Source organism: Symsagittifera roscoffensis, chromosome 2, assembly GCF_963678635.1.
Source record: "Symsagittifera roscoffensis chromosome 2, txSymRosc1.1, whole genome shotgun sequence".
NCBI lineage: Eukaryota > Metazoa > Xenacoelomorpha > Acoela > Convolutidae > Symsagittifera > Symsagittifera roscoffensis.
This window is the reverse complement of record NC_087063.1, coordinates 43,096,374-43,123,263: the sequence shown is the minus strand read 5'-3', so window position 1 is coordinate 43,123,263 and position 26,890 is coordinate 43,096,374. Positions and strand designations below refer to the sequence as shown.

Here is a 26,890-nt window from a genome sequence, read left to right as displayed (position 1 = left end):
GATAGCCTTAATCTTTTGTTCTTCCCTGATAGCCAAAAAAATGTCTATTCGTTCAAAACAAAAATCAACTGCTACAAAAAAACATTTTATATCAATTAAAAAATATGTTTTCTGTCATTATAGCCCCTACCGTCAGGTAAATTATAGACCCTCATACTCTGCAAGAAGAATTGCTTTTAATCAATCGAATATTCGCCTTACTTTTTTTCGATCAAACCAATTTACGCTATCATCTCTAAGCGATAAAATGATCAATTTTTGACAATTTTTTGTCAGAGTCAATTGAATTGCTGTTTTGTCCCTTTTTTGACGGGTGCTCCCCGCTTTTTTCTCCAAACACTCTTTTAATACTGCAGTAATTCAGTTATTTACTTGATAGCCAAAATCAAAAAAAATCCCGGATAGATGGAAAAAAAATATAATCGGATATCCGGAAAAACCATTGCATATTAAATTAACACATTTTTGCCATACAATTTTGTGAGAGCAAAGTTATTAGATAGCAAAACCGTTTTTTTATACTTTTTGTTAGCTTTGTTTCGAAAAAAATATATGATTTAGTCGTTCAAATGAAAATAGTTCAAATTTTGTGCCGAATTTGATTTTTTAAGAAATTGATTTAGTTTGTAAATAAAAAATCAGATCGTGAATGTCCCGAATGTCGTTAAGAATGTTTGAAGCAAAATTTTGGCAATCAAATTCGCTGAAATATGTTTTGTGCTCAAGAAATTTATATCTTTCAGGCTTAATAGATAAATTTTGGCAAAAATATCCAGTGAAAAACTTGCTATTTTTTTTTAAAGAAATTCCATCCGAACCGAAAGAATCTGCTTCTTTCGGAACAATAACAATCAACACGGCCAATATAAAAATAATTCACTTCTGTCAGGGGCGGATCTAGGATTTTCTCGAGGGGGGGGGGGCGGATTTTCAAAAAAAATCGAAAATTTTGACGACCTTTTTTTTTTAGGTGGACCAAATTGATTTTTCGAGCTCTCCCAAAGCACTTTTTTGCCCCCATTTCGGCAAAATTTTCTGCGCCGCAGGCAAATTTTTGAAAAAACAGTAAAAAAAGCCGTTTTTGGGCACTTTTTGAAAAATTTTGACAAAAAATCGCGTTTTTTTTGGCGCGCGCTCCCCCTCAAAGTTAGTATATATTGGCGCCAAAGGCGCCTTTAGAAAAATTTTAGGGTTATTCGGCCAAAAATGGATTTCTGAAAAAGTATCAAAGGGGGGACCCTTTGGGTCGGCAGGGGGTCGAATCCCTGAGGGAAAGACGTCCGCCCCCCCCGCCCCCCCCCCCCCCCCCTAAATCCGCCCCTGATTCTGTCATCATAACTGTTTATTTAAAGCTAAACGAGTACAGTTTTGAATGTTCTTTTCGTTGAAAACCTAGATCAGACTTTTAAAATGGCGCTAGATCATATGGGAAGATGGTGGCAGTTTTTGGTGGTCACTAAAATGTCATGAACTGAAATGAAACATTTGTCCAGAGCCGTCTCCTCCTTTTTCAGTATCCGCATTGAGTAAAACTGTAAAAACTATCAAATGTTATCTGAAGAGCACCCATAATCATTCAAATTCTTCAAGATTAATAAGTTTAACACTATCATTTGTATCAACTCGTTCAAGATCGTTAATTAACAAAGGAATCACGCTCTTTTTCTGCCACCTCCACCGGTAGTCTGTTGAATCCTCGTCCTGAACGTACAAGCCAACAGCCTCGAAGAGAGTGAGGAAAAAGTCTCTGATTGTGGGACCGTGGTTTGGATTGAGCCAGAACACGGTGATGGGGTTTAAGACGTAGATGGACGAATAGATGAACTGGACCTCCATCAGAATTCGTAGGTTTTTATACAGTTCGTTGGGGTTCTTCGTCAGCTGAAAATTTTCACATTTGGTCGGATTTAAACTAGTTACGAGGACCCAAAAAAAAATTTGAAGGCCTAAAGTCCCTTCCAAAAAAATAAGATTTCGACCTTCCCGCGACTCAATGGGTCTCAGTTCAGACAGAAGGCGGTAAAAAAAATTATTAAACACGGCAGACGGCAATATAACTTGTCAAATGTTCAAAGTTCTAAGTTTTTTGAATTTTCAATTTTTTCCTAAAATTGTGCTAAAAAACTCCAAAAACAACCTTTACTTGAGTAAAACTCTTTTTCACGGCTTAAATTAAGCTTAAATAAGCTATTGCAATTACTAACTATCGTACTAATTAGCTCAAAATTAAACCAAAAATCAAAAATTTCAAACCGGTTTTTCTCGACACTGTGAAAAAATTTTCAAATATTTTTAATGTCGGTCGAATCACGACTGAAAGGGTTTCAATATCATATTCACTTGATCCATTCCGGTGATTATTTTTGGCACCTGATTTTGCGTGGAAAGCAAAAAAAAAGAAAAATTAAAGCACATCCGATTCCTCCCCATTTTCAATGGTGGAAAAACTAGGACACTTCGTTAATAAAATTATAAGCTTGCCGCAGAAATTGTATTAAAATAGAGGGCCTGTAACTGCCAATAGTAAGCCCCACACCCAAGCTTTTTCGATGCGTACCTTATTGCAAATTTAATTGGAAATAGCACTATGAACAAGAGAAGTTAGCTTCATTAAAATTTCTAACAGACACAGATATTTTTTTCCAAATATGTTTTCTTTTTTGAGCCCGCAAAGTTCATTCTGATAAACCTGACAAATACAACAGAAAAATGCAATTTAATTTGACATTCCAAAGGAAGCATTCGGTTTATGTTGTTTTATGATCCCATTTAGTATTTCATTATGTAGCTTTCTTAAGCATCTATGTTGGCCATTCAAATGAAAAAAACCATCATTGAAGATATTGCAATAAGTACAGAACTTCATGAAATGCAAATATAACCACACTGCTTGTATGAGGGCGATTATGAAAAAAGTTAAATGTAATAAAATAAATCGCAATTTTAGAGTTTGAGATTTTTGTAAAAATCATCCCCCACCGCCATATAAAGAACAAAGTGATAGGTTTCGCTCCTAGTAACAAATCAATTATGGCAAATAGCTTCCTTCAATCAATTTGGAATGATTTTAAAGACGGATTAAATCTCCGCTTACGCGTTGATAGCGCGAAATATATCGCGGCTTAATTGTCTCAAGTTGGCCAAAAATGGCAATCTTTGAACCCCCATAATTTAACAAAAAATGATCACAGACAAAATATCTATTCAAATTTAACCTCAAGACAACAACACTTTTTGAATGATATGAAAAGTTTCCGTCGAAATGGCTAGTTAAAAAGTCGACATTTGTCTGAAGAAGTAAAAAACTACCCTGTGCACATAGTCGGAGCAATTATCCAACGAAAACTTTTCTTGCGCACTAATTTGTACAATAAATAACTTTAGCCATTTCAGTTCTTACTAATATCAAGGCAGCTAATTTTGGCAGCATGGCAAAGTTATCGGAATCACTAACTTTCGCTTAGCGTCTTCAGCTAGTTTTCTAGTTTTTGGAATAAACTGTTCGGATTTTCTAAGAAAGTGCGGAATATCTATGGCAGCTCATTTTGAGCAAACTCTTTTTCACGGCTTAAATTAAGCTTAAATAAGCTATTGTAATTACTAACTATCGTACTAATTAGTTCAAAATTAAACCAAAAATCAAAAATTTCAAACCGGTTTTTCTCGACACTGTGAAAAAATTTTCAAATATTTTTTATGTCGGTCGAATCACGACTGAAAGGGTTTCAATATCATATTCACTTGATCCATTCCGGTGATTATTTGTGGCACCTGATTTTGCGTGGAAAGCAAAAAAAAAGAAAAATTAAACCACATCCGAATTCCTCCCCATTTTCAATGGTGGAACAACTAGGACACTTCGTTAATAAAATTATAAGCTTGCCGCAGAAATTGTATTAAAATAGAGGGCCTGTAACTGCCAATAGTAAGCCCCACACCCAAGCTTTTTCGATGCGTACCTTATTGCAAATTTAATTGGAAATAGCACTATGAACAAGAGAAGTTAGCTTCATTAAAAGTTCTAACAGACACAGATATTTTTTTTCCAAATATGTTTTCTTTTTTGAGCCCGCAAAGTTCATTCTGATAAACTTGACAAATACAACAGAAAAATGCAATTTAATTTGACATTCCAAAGGAAGCATTCGGTTTATGTTGTTTTTTGATCCCATTTAGTATTTCATTATGTAGCTTTCTTAAGCATCTATGTTGGCCATTCAAATGAGAAAACCATCATTGAAGATATTGCAATAAGTACAGAACTTCATGAAATGCAAATATAACCACACTGCTTGTATGAGGGCGATTATGAAAAAAAATTAAATGTAATAAAATGAATCGCAATTTTAGAGTTTGAGATTTTTGTAAAAATCATCCCCCACCGCCATATAAAGAACAAAGTGATAGGTTTCGCTCCTAGTAACAAATCAATTATGGCAAATAGCTTCCTTCAATCAATTTGGAATGATTTTTAAGACGGATTAAATCTCCGCTTACGCGTTGATAGCGCGAAATATATCGCGGGTTAATTGTCTCAAGTTGGCCAAAAATGGCAATCTTTGAACCCCCATAATTTAACAAAAAATGATCACAGACAAAATATCTATTCAAATTTAACCTCAAGACAACAACACTTTTTGAATGATATGAAAAGTTTCCGTCGAAATGGCTAGTTAAAAAGTCGACATTTGTCTGAAGAAGTAAAAAACTACCCTGTGCACATAGTCGGAGCAATTATCCAACGAAAACTTTTCTTGCGCACTAATTTGTACAATAAATGTCTTTAGCCATTTCAGTTCTTACTAATATCAAGGCAGCTAATTTTGGCAGCATGGCAAAGTTATCGGAATCACTAACTTTCGCTTAGCGTCTTCAGCTAGTTTTCTAGTTTTTGGAATAAACTGTTCGGATTTTCTAAGAAAGTGCGGAATATCTATGGCAGCTCATTTTGAGCAAACTCTTTTTCACGGCTTAAATTAAGCTTAAATAAGCTATTGTAATTACTAACTATCGTACTAATTAGTTCAAAATTAAACCAAAAATCAAAAATTTCAAACCGGTTTTTCTCGACACTGTGAAAAAATTTTCAAATATTTTTTATGTCGGTCGAATCACGACTGAAAGGGTTTCAATATCATATTCACTTCATCCATTCCGGTGATTATTTGTGGCACCTGATTTTGCGTGGAAAGCAAAAAAAAAGAAAAATTAAACCACATCCGAATTCCTCCCCATTTTCAATGGTGGAACAACTAGGACACTTCGTTAATAAAATTATAAGCTTGCCGCAGAAATTGTATTAAAATAGAGGGCCTGTAACTGCCAATAGTAAGCCCCACACCCAAGCTTTTTCGATGCGTACCTTATTGCAAATTTAATGGGAAATAGCACTATGAACAAGAGAAGTTAGCTTCATTAAAAGTTCTAACAGACACAGATATTTTTTTTCCAAATATGTTTTCTTTTTTGAGCCCGCAAAGTTCATTCTGATAAACCTGACAAATACAACAGAAAAATGCAATTTAATTTGACATTCCAAAGGAAGCATTCGGTTTATGTTGTTTTTTGATCCCATTTAGTATTTCATTATGTAGCTTTCTTAAGCATCTATGTTGGCCATTCAAATGAGAAAACCATCATTGAAGATATTGCAATAAGTACAGAACTTCATGAAATGCAAATATAACCACACTGCTTGTATGAGGGCGATTATGAAAAAAAATTAAATGTAATAAAATAAATCGCAATTTTAGAGTTTGAGATTTTTGTAAAAATCATCCCCCACCGCCATATAAAGAACAAAGTGATAGGTTTCGCTCCTAGTAACAAATCAATTATGGCAAATAGCTTCCTTCAATCAATTTGGAATGATTTTTAAGACGGATTAAATCTCCGCTTACGCGTTGATAGCGCGAAATATATCGCGGGTTAATTGTCTCAAGTTGGCCAAAAATGGCAATCTATGAACCCCCATAATTTAACAAAAAATGATCACAGACAAAATATCTAATCAAATTTAACCTCAAGACAACAACACTTTTTGAATGATATGAAAAGTTTCCGTCGAAATGGCTAGTTAAAAAGTCGACATTTGTCTGAAGAAGTAAAAAACTACCCTGTGCACATAGTCGGAGCAATTATCCAACGAAAACTTTTCTTGCGCACTAATTTGTACAGTAAATGTTTTAGCCATTTCAATTCTTACTAATATCAAGGCAGCTAATTTTGGCAGCATGGCAAAGTTATCGGAATCACTAACTTTCGCTTAGCGTCTTCAGCTAGTTTTCTAGTTTTTGGAATAAACTGTTCGGATTTTCTAAGAAAGTGCGGAATATCTATGGCAGCTCATTTTGGCAGCATGACAAAGTTATGGGAATCATTAACTTTCGCTCAGCTTCTTCAGCTAGTTTTCTAGTTTTGGAATTAATTGTTCCGATTTTCGAAGAAAGTTTGGAATATCTATGGCAGCTCATTTCGGCAGCATGACAAAATTATCGGAACCACGAACTTTCGCTTTTGTGTCTTCAGCTTATTTTCTAGTTTTTGGAATTAACTGTTCCGACTTTCGAAGAAAGTGCGGAATATCTATGCGGAATATCTGTGCGGAATATCTATATGTGGTTTTTTATTCAGTCAATTTTTGACTTGTTTACTAAGCGTTTTTAAAATTCTGATCATTTTTTGTAGAGTTACCGGCGTTTAAAATGGATACTTTTGCGATAATTCCGTCAATTTGGGACAACTAAAATGCAATATGTTGCGTACTTATAACACGCGTAAGAAGCAAAATAATGTCTTCCAAATTGAATTGAGGCCAGCAATATAATCGTATTATCACAATACGAAACGCTAAACACACACATACTAGTTTACATAGCGTGTGGGGGATAAAATGAAGGAAAAATGAAAAAAAAAATTCTTTTTTCTCAAACATTTGTCAATTATTCAACCAAAAAAATTTTCAGTTGGCTTTAAGTGCAGCCGGAACATTCAAAGCTCTGTCCTGATAAACGAGCACTCTTGTTTTATACAATTCCAGGTTTGATTATACAACGGACTATTTTAAACCCAAGTTATCTTTTTTACACTTTTTCTCCGTGAAAAGTTTTCACTCTGAAGAGAAAATACACTCTTATCCAATATCTCTTACAACAAAATCGCCTTGGAACGGGAGAAGATGAGACTATCGAAAGAGAAGAAGATGTTAGACGACATGTTGGAGGCATGCCCCTGCTAACTGATCTGAGCTTGGCTATGAGAACCGATCCCTTAGCACTGATCAGAGGAGCCACGGAGTTTGTGACAGTGATCTATGGACCAGCAGTCACGTTTGCGTTCCCTGACGTTAAGGTGGAGGCGTATAGGAGGTCGGTGCTGCACCTGAACCTCATATCAGCAGTGGACGGTAGTGCACTGAACTGGTGTGAGCAGCACACATTGCGGGAGCTCATGAGTGAAGATCTGTTATTTGCGAAAATATCAGAGCCAGAGATGACAGTCATCAATTTTGACAATCACTTCCGTGATTGCATGGGAGAAGTAGAAAGAGGACACATCGAAGTGTTTCCGAAGCTTTGGAATCTGAGACCCTATGATAAAACGAATGGTGAGATAACCAGAGTGCCTCGTCTCACTGCAGCATATCATAAAGTGAGAGAAGAGACGAAAGACTGGGGTGATTACGAGAAGCTGCCGGAGGCAATCTCTGAATTCCCTCTGATAAGAAGGATGTTGCTCGGAGCAGTCTCCGTGGTACAAACTCCTAGGTTGAGAGCACTCGAAACCAATGAAAGGAGAATAGGGAATTTCGTAGCAACGATGGATACATACTTTGTGGGAAGAAATGCCGCTGTGTTACAGTACACACAATTTGCCTATACGGATCAAGCGACGAGAAGGCGAATAAGCAACGCCGCGACTCCCAAGCCTGGAAGATTTGATGACGAATGGGCGGGATTAGGCTTAGCGCCTATGAAGATGAGAGGCAGGACCGAACTGCCTGAGGCCACCTTGATCCTGACTAGTGTGAAACTGGAGTTGACGGTAGTAGGAACGCTGCGAACGAGAACCTTCCTAGCACCCTTCGGCTGCGAGGAAATCAAAGTGGTCCATGGAGAAGAGGAAGATAGATCGGCCGGTACATTGATCATACCGAAGTTTCCGGAAGGAACCGACAATGATAAACAAGGACCCTCGAGCTCAAAGAAAGATATGTCAGAAGGAGATGACGGACAGGGAGGAAGCCGTCAACACGAAGAACCCATGCAACAAGATGCAAGTCAAGCTGGTGGGGAAGACGAGAGGGCATCGACAGGAGGAGTATCCAACCTGGATTTCAATATCTTCAGTGATCTTGAGAACAACGCGGATACGTTGGAGACGACTGAGCCAGCAGGTGAAGGCACATCGACATTGGAGCCGCCGCCAGCCTTTATGGAAATGAAACGGGATTTGCCGGAGAGCAGCTCTCCTGGCAATTCAAGAAATAACGAACAAAGAATCCTCATAGAATCGCCTAGAAGAAGAAGAATAGAGGGCTCAGCCAGAGTACCTTTCTTGGGAACGTTGCCCGAAGAAGAATGGGAAGTACATCACCGAGACCTTGAAAGTATGACGGGATGCAAATTGGACAGAGTGGCATTCATGGAAGAAGTCTGGACAGTGGTTCAGAGCTATGGGACCCAGTCCATTCTGAAAACAAGTCTCAATCGACCCTTGATGCGGGAAGTCCTTGACAAGCTTGATGAGTGTGAAGGGAGATTGAGTGAGTTGTTGATTGACTCAGCCACTGATGAAAGTGAAGCGAATTCTCCCATCAAGATGACACCGCAGGACGATAAAGGAGAGGTGGTGTATCTGTCAAGAACCAGGAGAGGAACGATGCGATCAAAATTGGTGATTGATAAGATCAACGCGATGAAAACGAAGTTAGGCAGCAGAGTGATGCCGAGGAGAGTAGGAAAGACGAAGGTGGATTCGGAGATATCGATGAAAGCTGTCAATTCAGCGAAAAGGAAACGAGTCGAAAAGGTCATGGATTTGGGACAAGGTGATTATCAATTGCCTGGCACAGATAAAATGTTGACTGATATAGCGATGGTGCCACCCATTCTCATGGCGGGAATAAAGTCAACAGGTTATAAATCCAAAAGGAGTGACCGCAAACTAACTGGAGCAACCTTAGAAATGGAAATACTCAGCCAATGTGGAGAGAGCACAATGAAAGATTTTAAGCCATCTCCCATGAATCATGGAAAGGGAAATGTCGCAGGACAACTAGTACCAGTAGAGTACAACCGACTGACAGTATCGGAGGCTGTGTCGATAGATGAACCCGCCGGTGGATACATGGAGATGTTGGAGTACCGAAACTCGGCTAGAGGGCATGTGATAGCTCTGGAAGACAAGAGTGCCATGGAGAGTTATCTGGAGACAATGTTGCAAGGCACCACCCTCAAGCAGAAGGCGTACGGGACTTTAGCGTCGTCTGAGATACAGGCAGAAGCGATGGAGCAGTTGGTGAGCCTTCCATGGAAAGCAGTGGTGTTACGGTACTTCGAAGAAGAGATGAGGACTGCGCCAACAATACACGCTCTCATGGCAGTACCTTACGTAAGAACAGAGTTACAACTGAGGTTTGCCTGGTGCATGATGGGATTGACTCGCGAAGAATATGGTTCAGAAGAAAGGAAGAGGTGAAAAGAAGAGAAAGTTTTCCTTATGACGAACCTGAGGGATCTGATAATTCAAGAGGGAGCAGCAGTAGCGTGTGCGAAGCGGAGAGACGCTCTCTGTTTCATTCGATTCATGATAGAGCAGATTTCAGTACCTGCATTAAACACTTGTGTTAAGATGCTGAGGGAAGGCGATGAGCGAGAGAAAGCCTTACTCTTGCTAGCACTGCTGGATATGCAGCAAAGCAAACCGATGAGGGTGAATATGAAAGAAACCGAAGAGTTAGAGCCCATGAGAAAGATAGACGAAATCAGGAGATTCTCAAACAATGAGCTGAGACTCACTGAGGAATCTATGGGGGCACTACCGAAATCCAGTCAATACTGTGGACCGATCAAGAAGAAGTCGTACAGCTACGTATCCGGAATCATAGGGATAGCGTACAACCCTTTCCTGAGTGAGGACATACGCGATTGCTTCTTCGATCACAAGCAGGCAGTGTTACTAAGATTCTGGACGTCGAGATTTGTAACAATTAAGATCAAATTGGGACTGGTCTTGGATGAAGAGGTGACTGCACCTTCCGTACCAAAATCCGACAAAAGAGTGGAATTTAGGTTGGGATTCTCAGATGAATTACTGAGAACGAGCTTGATGGCAGTGTGGGAATTGATGAGGCCATCATGGTGTCCTAGTCCCAACGCTGACTCGATATTACGAGCGACACAAGACGTGCAGAGGGAGGAGCTGAATGCAGACTGTAACCTGCGTGACCTTAACATCATATATAATGTGATGATAACGGCCTCTAGGAGCAACGGTGAAGATAAAGTGGAGTTGCCTGGCTGGGGACCAGAAGACTGGGTCAAACCTGGTAGCTGTCTGGCGGAAGTCTGTGGACTGGAAGGTCACGTTTGTGGAAGTCTGGACTGCGTGAAGACCCTAGAGAAACAACACAAGCAATTGACGGTATTGTTTGGGAATGTCGTGATGAAAGCAAGAACGGAAACGGAACTGATAGCGGATTGTCATGGAGGAACCGGGGTGAATTTAGTGACTGCACTATGATTCTACAGCATGTTTAGTTCTTTAGAGTCGCTATTGAATCTAGAACAGAGACATGAGATGGTCACTGCCATCAATGTAGAAGTATTCCCAGGAGTTCTGCTAACCGAGCAGAAACACATAGGAAATTGGAGGGAAGCCATCGAGGCGGAAATGAACATCAGACACAGTGAAACTTATTGTAGACCATCAGGAGCACGATATTTGGTGGGTTCGACATTGGCTCCAATGTGCAAGAGCAGATACCCGGTGCATTTCGTAGCTGTGGATGTAAAGAGTACGAGAACGATCGTGGATCAAGCCTTCTCAGTGCCAAAGTGTGTTAGGCTAACGAGAATGTCCAAAAATACTTACGAGTTGCTATGTAAGATGTTCTCAGCAGTTCCAGAGAGAACCAAGGAGGAGTTGGAATCGATACTGGGAAAGAAGTTCATGGGATACGTGAGTGGGAACTCCAGTGACTTTGAGAGACAGAAACAGAGAGGATCAACTGTTACAGATTACAATACAGTAAACGAGAATGATGAAGTCCACCGAGTGATGATGGAAGTGGAACCATTACTGGAAGCTTCGGGAAAACGTAATTGGAGGAGCATCATGTTGACACATGACGAGTTTCCCTGCCACTGCCTGCTGCAGACCTGGTGGTATCCCAAGCGTAGTAATCTGGTGTTGATCTGGGAGTCTGGAGAGCTGCTCTCCATGAGTTTACCAGACTCATCACAGCCCATAACAATAGTGATAGTGGGAGTTATGATGGCGATACGATGGCTGGAAGCTCATGTGTAAGAAAACAATAGACAGGAGGCACCGACGAGAGAACAGTTGCGGAAATTGGATTGTCTAAAAGATTTAGATCTTTTCGAGACAATGTGCAAGATTCTAATCATTCCGATGGAAGTGAAGAAGATATGGGCAAGAAAACGATTGATGCCATGGTTCAGAGCTAACATGACTGCATGGTTGTACGAATATGCTAAGAAGCATATGTCGAAGCACGGCAGAGTGTACAGTGAATATCAGCTGGACATTTGAGCAGGAGCTTTCAAGCGAGCTCTCGTGACTCATCGGAATGCAGTGACCACCGCTGTGAAAAGAATTTCCAGGACAAGTGAACGTAGTGGAAAGGAGAAGGCAGAGATGTTGAAGGAAGATTTGGAGACAAATGTGATGTTGTGTCTCCACAACAGCTTCTGCAGGAACAGAGAATCTAACGTGGATCCCCTACCTTGTTGCAAGCAGAGGGTAGAAGAGCAGAAGTGTTGGAGGACTGCTTCCAACAGCGTCAGGATAGCTAACGATGTGTTGCAGGACACAGAAACTGAAAGTGCAGAGTCAGTATCACAGGAGGAAGAGATGGAACATTGACGAATGGCCGAAAAACGAGATGCAAAAAGAGACGAAATTAGAAGAATTTAGAAGTTTTAGAACTTCTAAACGACGAAAAAAGAAGAAAACAAAGGAGTGATGAAGAAGAAGTTAAAACTCAGAATTGTTTCATGTGTGTGAAAAAACTCAAGTGAGAAACTAAGCAACCAAGAAGTAATTGAAAACTGAAACACTTAGTTGAGTTTTGAACATTAAAGAATTTGTTGCATTTATAAATTTGCATTTTGATTTTAGCTGAGTGGCTTTAGAGACACTTAATAATTATTTAGAAAGGCTTGAGTAAAGAGTATATTTAAGTATTCCAGCCTGCATGACTGTTTTTAATCAACTAGGAGAATGAAAGACTTGGGTAATCTCTCGAAGAGGGAGATTGTTTCATTGTTCTTTCTAACCACAGAGTTTCTTAGTTTTAATATTCAGGACAATAACAAGCAAGATTTCCGAAGGGAAGAAGCATAGTAGGATAATTTTAGCTTGTTGGTTGGCAGGATTGTCCTGCAAACCAACACCTCTTAAATCTAGGAGAAAAAGTTTTTAATCAGGACATTGACATTAAAAGTCGGAAAAGATGTTTTTATCTTAGGTCATATCCTCAATGTGCAGACTAATGAAAGAATTTGAAGGCTATAGTGATGTAGTGATGCCATTTATATTCTGCAGTGAGTCGATATGACGTGGATAAAAGTAATTTCGTGCATTTTGTAAATTCTGTTCGATAACACTGTACCTATTTTACGAACATTGCGAGATTCAATGAGGACATTGACCGGACTGTCCGGGGAGTATGTGACATTCGACCAGAATGGACCAAAATGCAAGCGCAACAATTTCGAGTTTTTAGCAGCGAACCTTCCGAATTGGCAATTTTGAAGGAATAAGAGCGTTATTGGAACGATTGGCCGAACGGTGAAGGCTAGAATATTCTGGTGTTTCAAATTTTTAAATTTTCGAAGTATGACGTCATATTTCTGAGAAACGTCAGAAACGGCCATTTTGGCAGAAAAACCGGAAGAAAAACACAACAACATTAGTTGCGATAGCGTGAACAACGAGAATTGTGTTTGAAAAACAACGAAGAATTGCAGAAGTAGCAGATACCGCTCCGAGTTGCAACTATTGTGTCGCTACAATAGTTGCAAGGCCGTTGCGAACAACGGTGAAGGGTGGAAGACAGCCTTCCGGAAGGAAGATAAGAGTCTTATTTCCCCGGATTCAAGAATCCGGAGGGGTCTCAGAATTTGGACTGGAACTATTTTATACAAACTTTTAGCTTCCCTGTCATGTCCTGAGTTGAATTTAATTAACATCTGAATTCATTTTGCTAGGATGAGAAGCTAGGAGTTGGGGGAAGGGGTTGATCCATCTTCGATGGAGATGATGATTTTTATCTACTGAACAAAAAAAACAATAATTCAATAAGTAGTAGTAGCCCTGTTTTTAGGAGTGACCTCGTGGTCTGGGGATACTGAGACCCAGCCATGAGCTCACTATTTCTGCATGTAATTAAGTTAATTTGAGTGTTTTGACCGAAGCCGAAAGCAGTAACGTTTTTTGTCGACCCGATGTTAGAAAGACCACCGAAAGTACTGGCTTGGTAGAGACGGTTAAAAACATGTAAAGCTCTGTTTAGATGTTAGCCAGTCGTCTTAGGACTTAGTTTTATTTTCCGTCGATATGTATCTTCCGGGCGAATGTTACAAAGCTATATCGTATATTGCAATGGTTAAGAATATTTTTACTTTCGATTTTCCTATTTGATTTTAGTGGTTATTTTACCGAGTTTAAATTAAGCAGCCCAATATTGATTTAGGGGTTGCGAATTTGGCCTCCAATTTTGAATGATTGGAGGCAATGACTGAATTTTGAAACTTTAAACAACAAAAAAATTTACAGATTTTGAATTTCCGAACCATGTAGTTGGGTGCTGTCATATTACTTTAAGAAGTTACAAATCTTGCCTCCAAATATGACTGTTCAAATTCTTGTAGTTTTCGAGATATGACGTTTTTTGTGGTTTTTTCAAAAAATGTTCAGAAAACTTATATTAATTTTTTTTCGCAAAACCTGAAATTCCCAACCCTGTAGTTGGGTCCTGTCAGAGTAATCTCAAAGATTGCGAATCTTGCCTCCAAATATGACTGCTCAATTCCTTTGAGTTTCCGAGATTTGACGTTATTCGATTTTTTCAAAATTTCTCAAAGAACTTATCTAAAAAGAAATTCGAAAAATTTGAAACCACTAATTTGATGAAGATACAACCTTATTGTCAGCGTTTTTGAATACCTAGCCCTATAGTAGGGTGCTCTCAGGGACTCTTAGTGGCTGGAAAAAGTATTACCGACGTTGTTAATATTGGAATCGGAGGATCTGATTTAGGCCCAGTTATGGTAACAGAGGCTCTGAAACACTATGCTGGCAATTTGAAATGCCACTTTGTTTCGAATATTGATGGAACCCATATGGCGGAAACACTGAAAAGTGTAAACGCGGAGACAGTGCTCTTCATCATTGCCTCGAAAACTTTCACGATCCAAGAAACTATTACGAATGCTAACTCTGCCAAGGCCTGGTTCTTGTCTGCCGCTGCCGATCAAAACCACGTTGCTAAGCATTTCGTAGCTCTGTCAACCAACAAAGAAAAAGTCACCGAGTTTGGAATTGACGAGAAGAATATGTTTGGATTTTGGGACTGGGTAGGAGGCCGCTACTCCCTATGGTCTGCGATTGGAATGTCAATTGCTTTGCATGTTGGGTTTGAATATTTCGACCAACTTTTACATGGCGCGCACGAACATTTTTGCAATGCAAAATTAGAAGAAAATTTGCCAGTGATTTTGGCGCTTGTCGGTATTTGGAATAACAATTTCCTGGGAGCTCAAAGTCAAGCGATTCTTCCGTACGATCAGTATCTGTCACGATTTGCAGCATACTTCCAGCAGGGTGACATGGAATCTAACGGGAAATACCGCACCAGGTCAGGAAAAGAAGTCGAGTGGGAAACTGGACCAATTATTTGGGGAGAACCTGGTACCAATGGTCAGCACGCATTCTCATTCTACCAACTCATTCATCAAGGAACCAAACTGATCCCCTGTGACTTTCTAGCACCAGTTCATACTTTGAATCCAATCTCCAACAGAATCCACCACAAGATTCTGTTAGCGAACTTCTTGGCTCAAACTGAAGCGCTCATGAAAGGCAAGTCCCCAGAAGAAGTGAAAGAGGAAATGAAAAAGGCAGGGACATCTCCTGAGAGAATTGAAGAAATTTTACCCCATCGGGTATTCAAAGGAAACAGGCCAACCAACTCTATTATCTACGAGAAGCCAGACCCCTTCACCTTGGGAGCTATGGTTGCGATGTATGAGCACAAGATCTTCGTGCAGGGTGTCATTTGGGACATCAACTCCTACGATCAATGGGGAGTGGAGTTGGGAAAGCAGTTGGCAAAGGTGATAGAGAAAGAATTGGGCGGAACCGAGGAAGTAACTTCACACGATCAGTCGACGAACGCACTTATCAACCACATCAAAAAGCGAGCCAATTTCGATTGACAAGTTGACTGATATACTACACTAAACAAGAATATTTTTTCATTTTTTGGCCCATGTGAACAATCTTTCTCTTTAATAGACCAAGTGAACATCCCCCCCTAAGTTAGATGACAAACTCAAGCTGTAAAGCCTGCATGTCCTATGCTAAAATCTGATTGGCTGAAAATTTTTTCTTTTCTTAAATTGAACCAAGTTAACATCATCACCACAACTCCCACCACCAACCGTTTGGGGGGTAGGGGAGGATGTTAACTTGGTCCCATAAATTTTGTGACCTATTCAGACCTTAACAGATGTTTTACTTTTGAAAATATTAGCCACTATTCTGAAGGGCGGTGAATTGACTAGCACAAAACTTGACTAGAATAAAAGTTTCGAAAGTGAAAATTATATGGATTAGCATAGAAATCCAAACACAAAATTCAAATATTGTCAAAGTTAAAATCTTGATATACAAAAATTATTTGTAAATCACCGTTTTTTCACACATTTCATAATTAGCAGTCAATCAGTGTTCGGTTCAAGCCAGTTCAAATCGGGGTGTGACTGATCACGATTCGTTTGACATGTAATTTACTTTTTTTGTTGATTGCTCAGTTTCTTAATTGCTCATTTTTCTTTAAATTTGAGCAACTTTCAAGGATACTCTCAAAGCAAGTTTCAATTTGAGTGGAATGTTATTGTCGCTTTGTGTTTTTGAGAAATGAAGCTATCAAAATAATGCTAGTCGATACATTCTTTACTAAGCGCTCATTGCTGGTTGAATGCTTAGTAATTTTATCCTAAATTATAAGTCTCACCTTAGATCGTCAAATTGTCTTGACAAAAAGTAGAGTAGAAACAATAGTTAGAAAAGGTATGAATTAATTAGTTGGTTAGATACAGAGCACTGGGTTATTAGATTATATAAATGAATCGAACAGCTTGGAGAAATATACCTATGAGGTGAGGTGGAGCTAATCTTATTTTGTTCATCAATATTTTATCTTCTTACTAAGGTCGATGGCTGATTAGTATGAATGGGTCGCCCTTGGTTGTGTCCACTTCGACACTTCTGGTTTGGTCGTCAGTATCGTCTTTGCCGTAGTCCTTTGGGTACTTGTAGTCCAGACTTCCTCAGGTGTGGGTCTCTCGAGTATCTCGATTTATAATTTTATCGAACTTTAAATGAGAATTTATTCTCTATTTTATTTGTGAAAAAGGCTAGTTTAATTTTATTGTAAAGGCAGAAAAGAAAAATTATTTTTTTTGAAAAGATCTGACTGAAGAGATCTGACTTGCTGCTTACTGAGCAAAATGAAACACTGAAGATTTCAGGCCAGTCCTTTTGCTCGTAAGCATAAACCGGCGGCTGATTCAATCTTTAATTATTCAGTTTTCACCTGCTCCTTTGTTCTCCCTTTCTAATAAGGGAATTTTCAACTAGTTTTTATTTGATTTTTTCAAATCAAATATCTTCAACTTATTAGTCCCCTTTGATGAAAACCGCAGCCTTCAGTTTGTCTTATTAAAAATTCATATTACTCTCTCTGATGCATCATATTGCAGGTGCACCTCTGCTTAATCAAAGCTAGGAGAATTTCAGTGCAGCCGGCAAGACTGCTAAATATTTATCCAGTTTGTTTCAAGTTAAGTTAAAAGGGACGTATTAATAATCGCCGCCCTTTTAAAATATTGAGCATAAAAAAAGAGAAAAATTGGACAAGTATTTAAAAAGGAGTGGATTTTCAAAACAAGATTTTATAGTCCTAATAAGAGTAAATCAGTCAGTATCTGATTTAGTGAAAAGAGGCTTTAATTTAAATGGCACGCTCCAATTTAGAATTGGGTCGTTAAATAAACAATTAAGACAATGGTCTTTTGTGTGTGTAGTATTTCGCAATACTACAATTCTCATGTTTTCAAACTTTTATGCTAGCCGAGCTGTCACCGTATTAAGTAGTAGAAGTAGCAAAGAGAGATCCAATTCATCAACTCTTCGCGCTTCGTACTAAACTTGTTTGAACAGCAAAATAGTCAGACCATTTTTATGCAACATTTTTCCAATGTAAATTGGACTGGACGCCTATCTGACTTTTATTTGTGATAGCTGGATTGAGATAAAAATGCCCGATCCCTAAGTTCCATCACAACATCGGTGGTCGGCGTGTTAAATTTCAATTAAATTATTAGCTCAAGTTGTCACATTATGATGGTTCTCACCAAATCCTCATTGAGGAGCTCATAAGTGAAGAACATCTCCAGCCCACTTTGGGGGAACATGATGAAGTAGAGATAGAGTAGATAGAGGATGAAGGTCCTCCTGATGGTCCGCACTTGGCTCTCATCGTCTGAGTTGATCAGTTGGATGGGGGTGATGTTGTTCATGTGGTTGATGATCTTGATGTAGAGGGTGCTGATGATCGAGATAATTATCATGAGCAAAATGAATTTCTCGTACACGTTCACTTGCCACATCAGCTGAAAATGAGAAAAACTTATTTTGAAATCCGAATGAAATTTTTGACCATTGCCTAAACCAACTAATGGGAATATCGAGAAGTCTTTAAAAATTAAGAAAGCCTGCATGTCATTATCTTGTCAAAACAGCGGTAAGTACCAAGAATATCATACCTTTGGAATTCAATGAAAATTGGCGCTTATCGCAGTATAACCATAAGGATAGATTAACTTTTGTTTACCTTGAAAGTGGGGTAGTGGTCTCCGAAGTTCGCATATATCTGTCTGAAGGATCCGTCTCTGACTTGGAACCATTTGAGAGGCAAGTGGCAGGAGATTACCTGCTGGGCCGCCACTTGGAAAAACGAGATGACAAATAACAGCCCAAGATAGAAATTCCTGAAAAAAAAACAATTCCATAAAAAGCAACATTTTGTTTTCATTGAACTAAACCATCACCAGGAATCGACTCGGAAATCATTCTGACGCCGTCAATCCTGTGGAATTCAGATTCTAGAATAAGTTATTCACCCAAAATCTAAGAGTTTCGCGAGGGGTGGCAGGAAAGAGCAAATTTTCAAAAACAAAAACGCTCTTTCGGCTGCCAAATTCAAGTTCTTTTCCGGCAGATTATGCTAAATTCGTATAATTTCTTGTTTGATAAAACATGTCTAGGAATAATTGCATTTACAAACAATCAGTTGTATAAACTAAACCGAGCATGGCACTAATTGTTAAATTGTTTATTAAACAGCTTATTAAGAAAAAAGTAGTTGGTAGAAATAGTTTCTGAATCCTCCGAGTGATCTGTCTGTGGGTACTGATTCGTGTTTCTGTAGAAGGTGTGTCTTAATTTGTTCTTAAAAATTCTTGCGAAATATGACCAGTCTGGTTTATTGAGATAATGAATCCCATAGGCAGCCGCTTGCCGCTGATTTTTGCATATGTTTTTTGGTTGGCTGTGGGATATTGCCTGTAGTGTTTTCTTGCTTGAAAGGTCCGTAGACCTTTTTCTTGCATTCGAGCAATCGAATGATTTCAGAAGACTCATTTTCATTATCAAAAGCTCTGCTGAAAATATTTTGTGTTTTAATAATAAATCACGTCTTCTGTCAAAGTTCTTATTAAAAACACATTTTAGTACAAAAAATTGCCTGCCTAATTATTCCGTTATATTCATAAGTAAACTTTGCAAAAAACTGCGATATATGTAAGTGGAAAAAAAACGAAAAATTTGAATAAACTAATCCGAACATTTGAGGGTTTTACGTTCCTGACAAGATAAAGCGAAACAATTACTTGAGCCCCTCTACATCGAAAATTTTCAACTTGTATTGGAAAGTTTAGAATTTCTTCCAAGTTTTTTTAGGTTTCTGAAAGTTTTGATACTTTATGTTTTTTTTTTAAAATGAGGCAATACTTTTTTCATAATTACATCAAAAATATTAACTGAGTTCAAAGTGAGACAATTTTTTTATGTAAGCTTAAACGTCATCTACCTATTCTGTTGCGTGTTCTTGAAAAAATTTGGGAGATTTTTGGCTTACTATCAGAGCGAATTTATCTGCAAACTGAATTGCTTGACTTTATCTATTCAAACTAAAAGAAAACAGTCTAAACTGGGATGAAATTTATTGGTTCAAGAATTTTCTCTTCTGGTCCTCGTTGATTCAAGATTTCCCATTCAGATTTTAATATTGGGACTTTTACTGCCTGCTGCATATTTCCAAAAAAAAATTTGAATAATGTTACAGTCGTTTTTTTGAAACCCATTTGCTTGATTTTTATTTTGAAAAAAAAATTGTGAAATGTTGAATTAAACGCTTTAGCAAGATCCAAAAATTATTCCGATCAAGAAATTAAACTATTTTCATTAACAAAAAAAACATTGTCGAGAGAAGATTTTACCCTTCTGAAGAATGAGTTGCATACTAAGATTATTTAATCTACATATTCAGTTAATTGTCTTCACAAAAATTGTTCGTAATTTTTAGCAAAAATTAGCGTGACAGAATCCGACGGATAGTTTCACGCTACTCTATCTTTTCATTTTATCGGAATAGTTTTATTGTTATACTTTTTTTTAGCTCATTCGGAAAAGTATACTACTTGATGTTTTAGATAATTACGAACTGTAGGTGTTTACCAAATGCAGGCTTTGATTACTTACTAATCCATGTTGTTATATACCTAAGACCAGTAGCTTTTTTTACTTTGAAAGCTGTCAATTGACTGAAATAGTTCCTTTTTGGTAATTTTCTGAATTTTTATTGTTCTTAAGCCGGAACTTCATTTAACCCTGATCACTGAATAAATTCTGCTTGGTATTTGCAAAGTTCTGAAACTATTAGATTTATCATACTTGCTATATCAAATAGTTATTTGTTGTTTTTTAATAATGATTAGTTATTGGTTCGTCTGGAAGAGAATTTACAGAAACTTTTTTTTGTGTGTGTTTTACAGTTTCCTAGCTTAGAAAAACATTATACTCTTCATTAATTTGAGATTCACAACAGTGAAATTTACGGATCTTTTGATTTGACATGAAGCAAAAATCAATAAGCGAGTATGACGTTACCAATTTGGTTGGAGTATCAAAATTTTTAAGTTGGATTCCACTATTTGACTGGAATGTGTTCAACAAGTTTTGGTCTTGGTTTCGAAAAAGATCTGCATTATTTATAATTACGAAAAAGTCAAATTTCATCTGATATTTCGTATATCGCCATTATTTCTGATTTTACATAATTATTTTTTGCAACCCAAACACTAGAAAACTCTTTTTGCTCCGTAATACAAGCGTTCTGGGAAAAAATGTCAAAAAGAGTAATTTCAACGCTTTGTTATAAAAATTAGCAGTGCTATTTTCGCGCACGCTAGTTCTAAATTCACTTAATTTTAGAGCTGAAGACGCCATTAAAAAAAAGTTGCGCTATTTTTTTATATCGATTAATTTTTTATGCTTTCGGAATTACAAAGAAGGGCAAAGGACGCCACAAACTAAATCTAAGTGATGGCCATTTAATGGTTAAGGGTACAACCAAAACTGAGGGAGGGGAGAAGGCGGTCTTCAGCCTTCTTTTCAACCCTCAGCACGTTGCTGCCCTGACCTTTCAAGTGATCTAAGTCAAGTTCGATTACATAGCAGAATTTCAAAAAGTACTTACAATTTGGGCCTTGAGAACCACGTGTAGTAGTCTTGGGGTCTGCATATGGCCACGTATCTAGTCACAGCTATCAGCAACATCATCAAGTATGTAGTCCGGCTGCCAAGAGTGTAGCCTGAAAGAGGATTATCAAAACTAGGGACAGATTTAGGGGGCGGGGGGATTTTGCGGGCGCTTTTTCTCTTAGGGACTCAACCCCCCTACCAAAAAAAAGTTATCCTTCGGTATTACTTTAAGACATCCAATTTACGTCGACGAACCCTAAAATTTTTCTAAATATATACCAGTTGAGAAGGGTAGAGCGCGCCAAAAAAGCGCAATTTTTCGGCCAAAGATTTCAAAAAATGTCCAAAAACGAATTTTTTTGATCTGTTTTTTTTTTAAGTACGCCTGCGGCAAAAAATGTTTGGTCAAAATTGGGTCTTTCTAGTGTTCTGGGAGTTCTCGAAAAATCAATTTGGTTAACCTAAAAATAGATCTACAAAATTTTTTCAAAATCCGCCCCCTCGAGAAAATCCTAGATCCACCCCTGATCAAAACCATTTGCAAATGAGTGAAGTCGGATCGTCAACAATCTACTGAGGCCAAACTAGGTAAGACCTATAGTTGAGGCCAATAGTTAAAACCTTTTAAACAGTAACAATTCATACGTTTGGGTGAAAGTGATTGTCCATTCTACTCAATTTTAGCATTTTTTGGAAGTAAAGCTGCCTCAAAAAGAAAAGGCTGCTTATGTCAGAAAACTGTACCGGACCGGTACAAAATTATGTTTTATGCACAAATTTCTTGAAGATTTTAAGAACTGACCGAGTCTGATTTGTACTCACCCCCATAAACAATAGAGCAGCTGATTTCCATGAGAGCCCTGCTTGAATCTATGGGCTGATTGACCATGAAGGCAGTGCCCGTTAATAACATCAGTGCACTTAGGAAGTCAAGAACAGCCATGCTGATGATGAGCAGGTCACTCTGGTTGAACTCGGAGGTTTCCCGGAAGAATTTGACGACATAGGAGGAAGCGATGACGAAGTTAAGCAGAGTCTAAACTTTAATTTGGAAACTAATTTATTGATATAAAAGTTTAGTACAAACAAGTCCAACTGTATTTATGCAAGTATTTATTAGAACACGTGAATGCTGTTTGTTCAAATCTTCAACATGACTTTTCATCATTTCATAAAAATGCAATTCTTTCCATGTGTATAACTTCTATTTATTTTTCAAAAATAGCAAAGTATCTGTCCTCTTTACGGAAAAAAGTAGCCTTATCATTCGAATTTAAGAAAACTTAAACTTTCCTAGATCAGTTTTAATGGCTAGGCTTTAAATCAATACACCATTCTTGATAGTTCGTTTAATGAAAGACATGTAGAGCCACGTTAAGGTACCAGGTTTGAGAAACATTTTTTTATAGTTTTGATAATAAATTTTTCAATGAGTTTTGTATTAAATAATTCACAACCGTTTGTTGGTCTTAAAACCACTAAATTTTCAATAACATTAAAAAAAATTGTTAGATGTTCTGGCCATGTTTTTTGCTGTGTTTTCCAACGCCTAAACAAAAAAATCAATTATTTTATTCCGTTTTATTTCTAAGTTACTTTTAATTTTGTGCAAGTAATATCTTTTGCTAGATAAAATAGATTTTTTGACTGATATTTTGATTCTTGGGATATGATCTACAAGTAGATTTGCTATTTATTTGGTATGGATTTTTGAGTTTTCGTATTTCATTTTTATGATGTTTTATGATGGAAGAAAGTCTTGCAAATTTCGACCTTGTTTTCTAAGTACTATTTTAATAAACATCTTTTTTGACAAAATTTTTACCTTTTTACTAACACATTCCTTTTCTCCTTTGTCATTTTTAATTTTGCTTTGTTTCAGTGTTATATTTTTGTTAAACGAATTTGAACCAAGCTCCAAAAAAAAGATTTCATCAAAAGAAAACTGTGGATTAATTTTTGAGTTCAACTAAGGCTATGTATACTAAAAAAATTTAAATCTAATCAAATTTTAATCTAATCAAATTTAAATCCAATCAAAATTATCCATCTTTGCAATTGTAAGCCGATTTACATCTAAAAACAAAGAAATTGATAGTTTGATAGTGCTCTTTAGGATAAACAAAGAAAGATTGATGACTTACACGCATTTAGGTATTGAATTAACAAAATCCCATACACAAGCCTTATGTAGTGGGCAAAAGTTATTGAACACTGTTTTACAATCTAGTTTGAAAAAATGTCTCGGGTTTCAATTAAACAGCATTCATTCTCTATTTTTTCTGGAGTTTTAGCTACTACATTTTTGTTAAACGAATTTGAACCAAGCTAAAAAAACCATTTCATCGAATGAAAACGGTGGATTGATTTTTGAGTTCAACTAAATCTATGTATACTACAAAAAATCTAATCAAACTTAGTTTTGGTCTAATCGCTTAAAGCTTCTAAGCATCTGGAATTTTTCTTCTTCTATACTTCCATTGAAATTCAATCATTTTGTTGAGAACGAAATACCATGATAGTCTGATAGGTCGTTGGGTTTTATTTCAAACAACCTTTCAATATTCGTCGATGCGGTTTGCCTTGTAACTGTTTTTGTTTATTTCAACACTAGACTTTCTACTAATTGTGTGTTCATCAATTTTCTATTATGACTTGTTGTTTCTGAAATTTTGATGTTCAAGTAACCGCATAGAATATGCTTGTATCTCGCTTGGGTTGCTAGCCTTGTCATAAGTTCCTGTAAATTATCTAAAGTATCTTCAAAACCAAAGTTAGGACTCGGGTAAGTAGTTGAAATTAAAAAGTAGCTCACAATATTTATGGTTTCTTAGCTCATTTTTTTGAAATTCTTACTCCTCTCTATCGACTTCAGCGCACTGAAAATAAATCAAATATTTTTCAGCATTTCTTTCAAAAATTATCATACAATTTTTGGTGCAGTTGAAAAATTTTGACTGAAGAATGGCGAGAAAGGGCTCAATAAGGCTTCCGAAAAAAACTTTCGGAATTGAGTTTGATATGTATCTGCTGAATCCGATTCTTTATTTTTTTGGCTGGCTGACCCAAGAACCATTCTAAAAAGGTCTTTGCAGCTAATAAATAATAATTACGATACGCAAGGGCGCGGCAAAAACTGAAACTTACTGTTTTGAATCCCACATAAAGTGATAAAAGCCATATGCCTCAAAACCTCCATGCAGCAAGTCACTTTTTCTTCAAAGAAGCAAATCTTTCTCTTAAATTTACGCTATCTTCATTTAGTTAGAGATTCTGAGGAGTCGCATATTCATAATAGACCTGAAAGCACCAATTTTTTTTCAAAAGCCGCCCTACGAAAACTTTGTTCGCACCAAATAGCAGGGTAAAAAATTTCAGTTCAAATCGGGTAAAAATTATGATCCCACTAACCCCGAATGAGCCGGAAATGAGTAGGAGATAGAAGACTGCATTGAGGGTGATGCACGTCTCCATGTCTATGAGTGGGATTTTGAACGGCAGAATGTCATCCAGCGTGTGGATTCTTCTCATGAAGGTGGCATTGTTCAGCTGGTCACAGAAAAAGTAGTCCGGAAGTATCATTTTTGTGGAGTCCACTCTGTGTGTGAACAGTTATTTTATCGCAAGTTTTTGTCTAACGGGACATGGAACCACTTTTCAAGCTTTGTAATTTTCCCAATTAATTCAGTTTGATATGCTCAAACGAGGTTATAAGTTGCATTTTACCTTTCTGATTTGTTTTATTGATTTGGAAACTTGGTTGGTTGCTCTCTAGACCCGAAAAATTATATTGAGTTGACATTTACTTTGATAAACTCTTTATGTCTTGTTTATTGTTTCTGAAGCAAACAGACATATCAAATATATTCAAAGAGCGTATATGTCATGAAGTTTGAACTTTTTGTCCTGGGTCCCGAAAATACAACCTCTTATGCATGCTCAAAAATGACCTCGGGAAAAATTTTTGGGATGCTTTTGAAATTTTTGATTATTTCCTCAAAATTGCTAGAACAATTCTTTTTATGCTAGCCATTCTTTTTGCAAACGACAACAAAAATCCACCAAATTCTGATGATATATTTCATTATAATGGATTGTTTTTTTTTCAGGCATGTTTCTGCTATTTATCGATTTTTCACTGCGTTTTGTGCTGAACAGGCTTTTATAGTGCTGATTGCAAATAACCGGATAATTTGAGTTAGGATTAAATTTTAAAACTTGTTTCTCTCAAAATCGGTTAACTTTGTATAACTTTGGGTCAATTTAATAGATTCGAAAATAAGGAGGAAAACAGCGTTATTTTGGGTTGAAACTCCGCAAAATGAGTCGCACCAAAAAACGTTTGCAAAATTCGAGCTGTTTTTGTCATCGTCATTTTTCGACCAAAACTAACTGAATTTGAGAGACACAAGTTGCATTATTTTTTAGTCTTAACTCAGTTTATCCGGTTATTTGAAATCAGCAGTATAGAAGCTTGCTCAGCACAAAATGCAGTCAACAATTGAAAAACCGTAAACAAACCCAGCATAAAGAAATATTTCATCAGATTTTGGCAAACTGTTGCTGTCGTTTGTAAAAAGAATGACTTCAAAAACAAAAAATTTTTCAACTTCTCGACTTGTGATACAACTCAAAAGAAGTAACAAATTTTTTAATGTTTAAAAAAACTAGGTGAACCAAAATTTTTGTGTATATTGGTAAAAACAACTAGTAGCCCAGACAAAGCTGGTAGAGGTACGTGCTTGATATTGAATTAAATTGCTGTACTGATGTCGCACGGAAAATGTGATTTCGAAAATTAGACTTTGTCCAAAACCTTAGTAGTTTCTTTTCTAAAATAATTGAGAAGGGTAAAATTTTGAGATAACCAATTTTCCCACGGAGATAATAACAATTTTCGTAGAACAATTACTGAGTCGCCGCTTCTGCAGGAAGCTTTTCATAACTGCTCAGTTCTTTGAAAGCAAAAACTCAGATTTGAGAGAGGTATTTTTGGAGAAAACGAAAAAAAATCAAAATCATCAGTCAAATATTCCCTCAGAGGCTTTTTCGACGGCTCTAGACAGAGGGGTCAAGTAAGAAGAGACTCTAGAAGTCAAAACAGACACAGAGGGTAGTAGGCGGTTTTTCAATTGATCCACTTTTTGAAAATTTTTAGAAGTTTCTGAGAAAAACTAAAGTTCTTATTAAACTAACTAATGAATATTAAACTAACTTTCTTTAGTGAAAAAAAAAATTCAGCAAACCGATTGGTGAACATATAACTAAAATGAAAAGTGCTGAAAAGAGTCTTCAATTTATGTTTCCCTTTAAACAACCGAAAATAAGGTCTTTCCGCCGATGAAAAATATGCCGAAATAAATTGGGCCGAGGAATTTTTTCTGAGCGAAAAAACAATCAAGAAGGAAACACGAACTCAAGGTAAGTAAAATTACAAATTGTAGGAGTAAATCATACGCTAAAATCAAAATTAACGAAAATTACCCACCGCAAAAAAATGATGTCAAGATGTGACAGCTATGCCGACAACAGATAAGCAGGCAATAAAATAAATGGCTGACGATTTTATTGGAAACAATATTTCACGTTTAAAAAA

General features: G+C 37.2%; 2 protein-coding genes across 2 annotated transcripts; one reads left to right on the top strand and one right to left on the bottom strand.

Moving 5' to 3' along the window:
• Positions 1 to 1,319: 1,319 nt before the first annotated feature.
• On the bottom strand, positions 1,320 to 25,094 carry LOC134839508 (uncharacterized). Its single transcript, XM_063855086.1, has 6 exons — positions 24,706 to 25,094; positions 22,117 to 22,330; positions 21,290 to 21,404; positions 18,365 to 18,521; positions 17,886 to 18,143; positions 1,320 to 1,881 (listed from the first exon to the last, which is right to left on the bottom strand). The coding sequence occupies exons 1-6, from the start codon at positions 24,874 to 24,876 to the stop codon at positions 1,573 to 1,575; spliced, it is 1,224 nt and encodes a 407-aa protein (XP_063711156.1). The 5' UTR covers positions 24,877 to 25,094; the 3' UTR covers positions 1,320 to 1,572.
• LOC134838884 (glucose-6-phosphate isomerase-like) lies at positions 7,978 to 15,699 on the top strand. Its single transcript, XM_063854189.1, has 4 exons — positions 7,978 to 8,133; positions 8,359 to 8,764; positions 10,769 to 10,947; positions 14,439 to 15,699. Exons 1-4 carry the CDS (start codon positions 7,978 to 7,980, stop codon positions 15,681 to 15,683), a joined length of 1,986 nt encoding a protein of 661 aa, XP_063710259.1. The 3' UTR covers positions 15,684 to 15,699.
• Positions 25,095 to 26,890: the final 1,796 nt, after the last annotated feature.

Excerpts from the sequence above, each read along its gene's own strand:
- LOC134838884 (XM_063854189.1), top strand. The coding sequence starts at position 7,978 with ATGAGAGGCAGGACCGAACTGCCTGAGGCCACCTTGATCCTGACTAGT. Across the intron at positions 8,134-8,358 it reads GAGAAGAGGAAGATAGATCG|AACAACGCGGATACGTTGGA; the intron begins GCCGGTACATTG and ends AGTGATCTTGAG. Across the intron at positions 8,765-10,768 it reads TGAGTGTGAAGGGAGATTGA|AGTCGCTATTGAATCTAGAA; the intron begins GTGAGTTGTTGA and ends TTAGTTCTTTAG.
- LOC134839508 (XM_063855086.1), bottom strand. The coding sequence starts at position 24,876 with ATGATACTTCCGGACTACTTTTTCTGTGACCAGCTGAACAATGCCACC. Across the intron at positions 22,331-24,705 it reads TCATTTCCGGCTCATTCGGG|ACTCTGCTTAACTTCGTCAT; the intron begins GTTAGTGGGATC and ends ATTAAAGTTTAG. Across the intron at positions 18,522-21,289 it reads TGGTTCTCAAGGCCCAAATT|GAATTTCTATCTTGGGCTGT; the intron begins GTAAGTACTTTT and ends TTTTTTTTTCAG.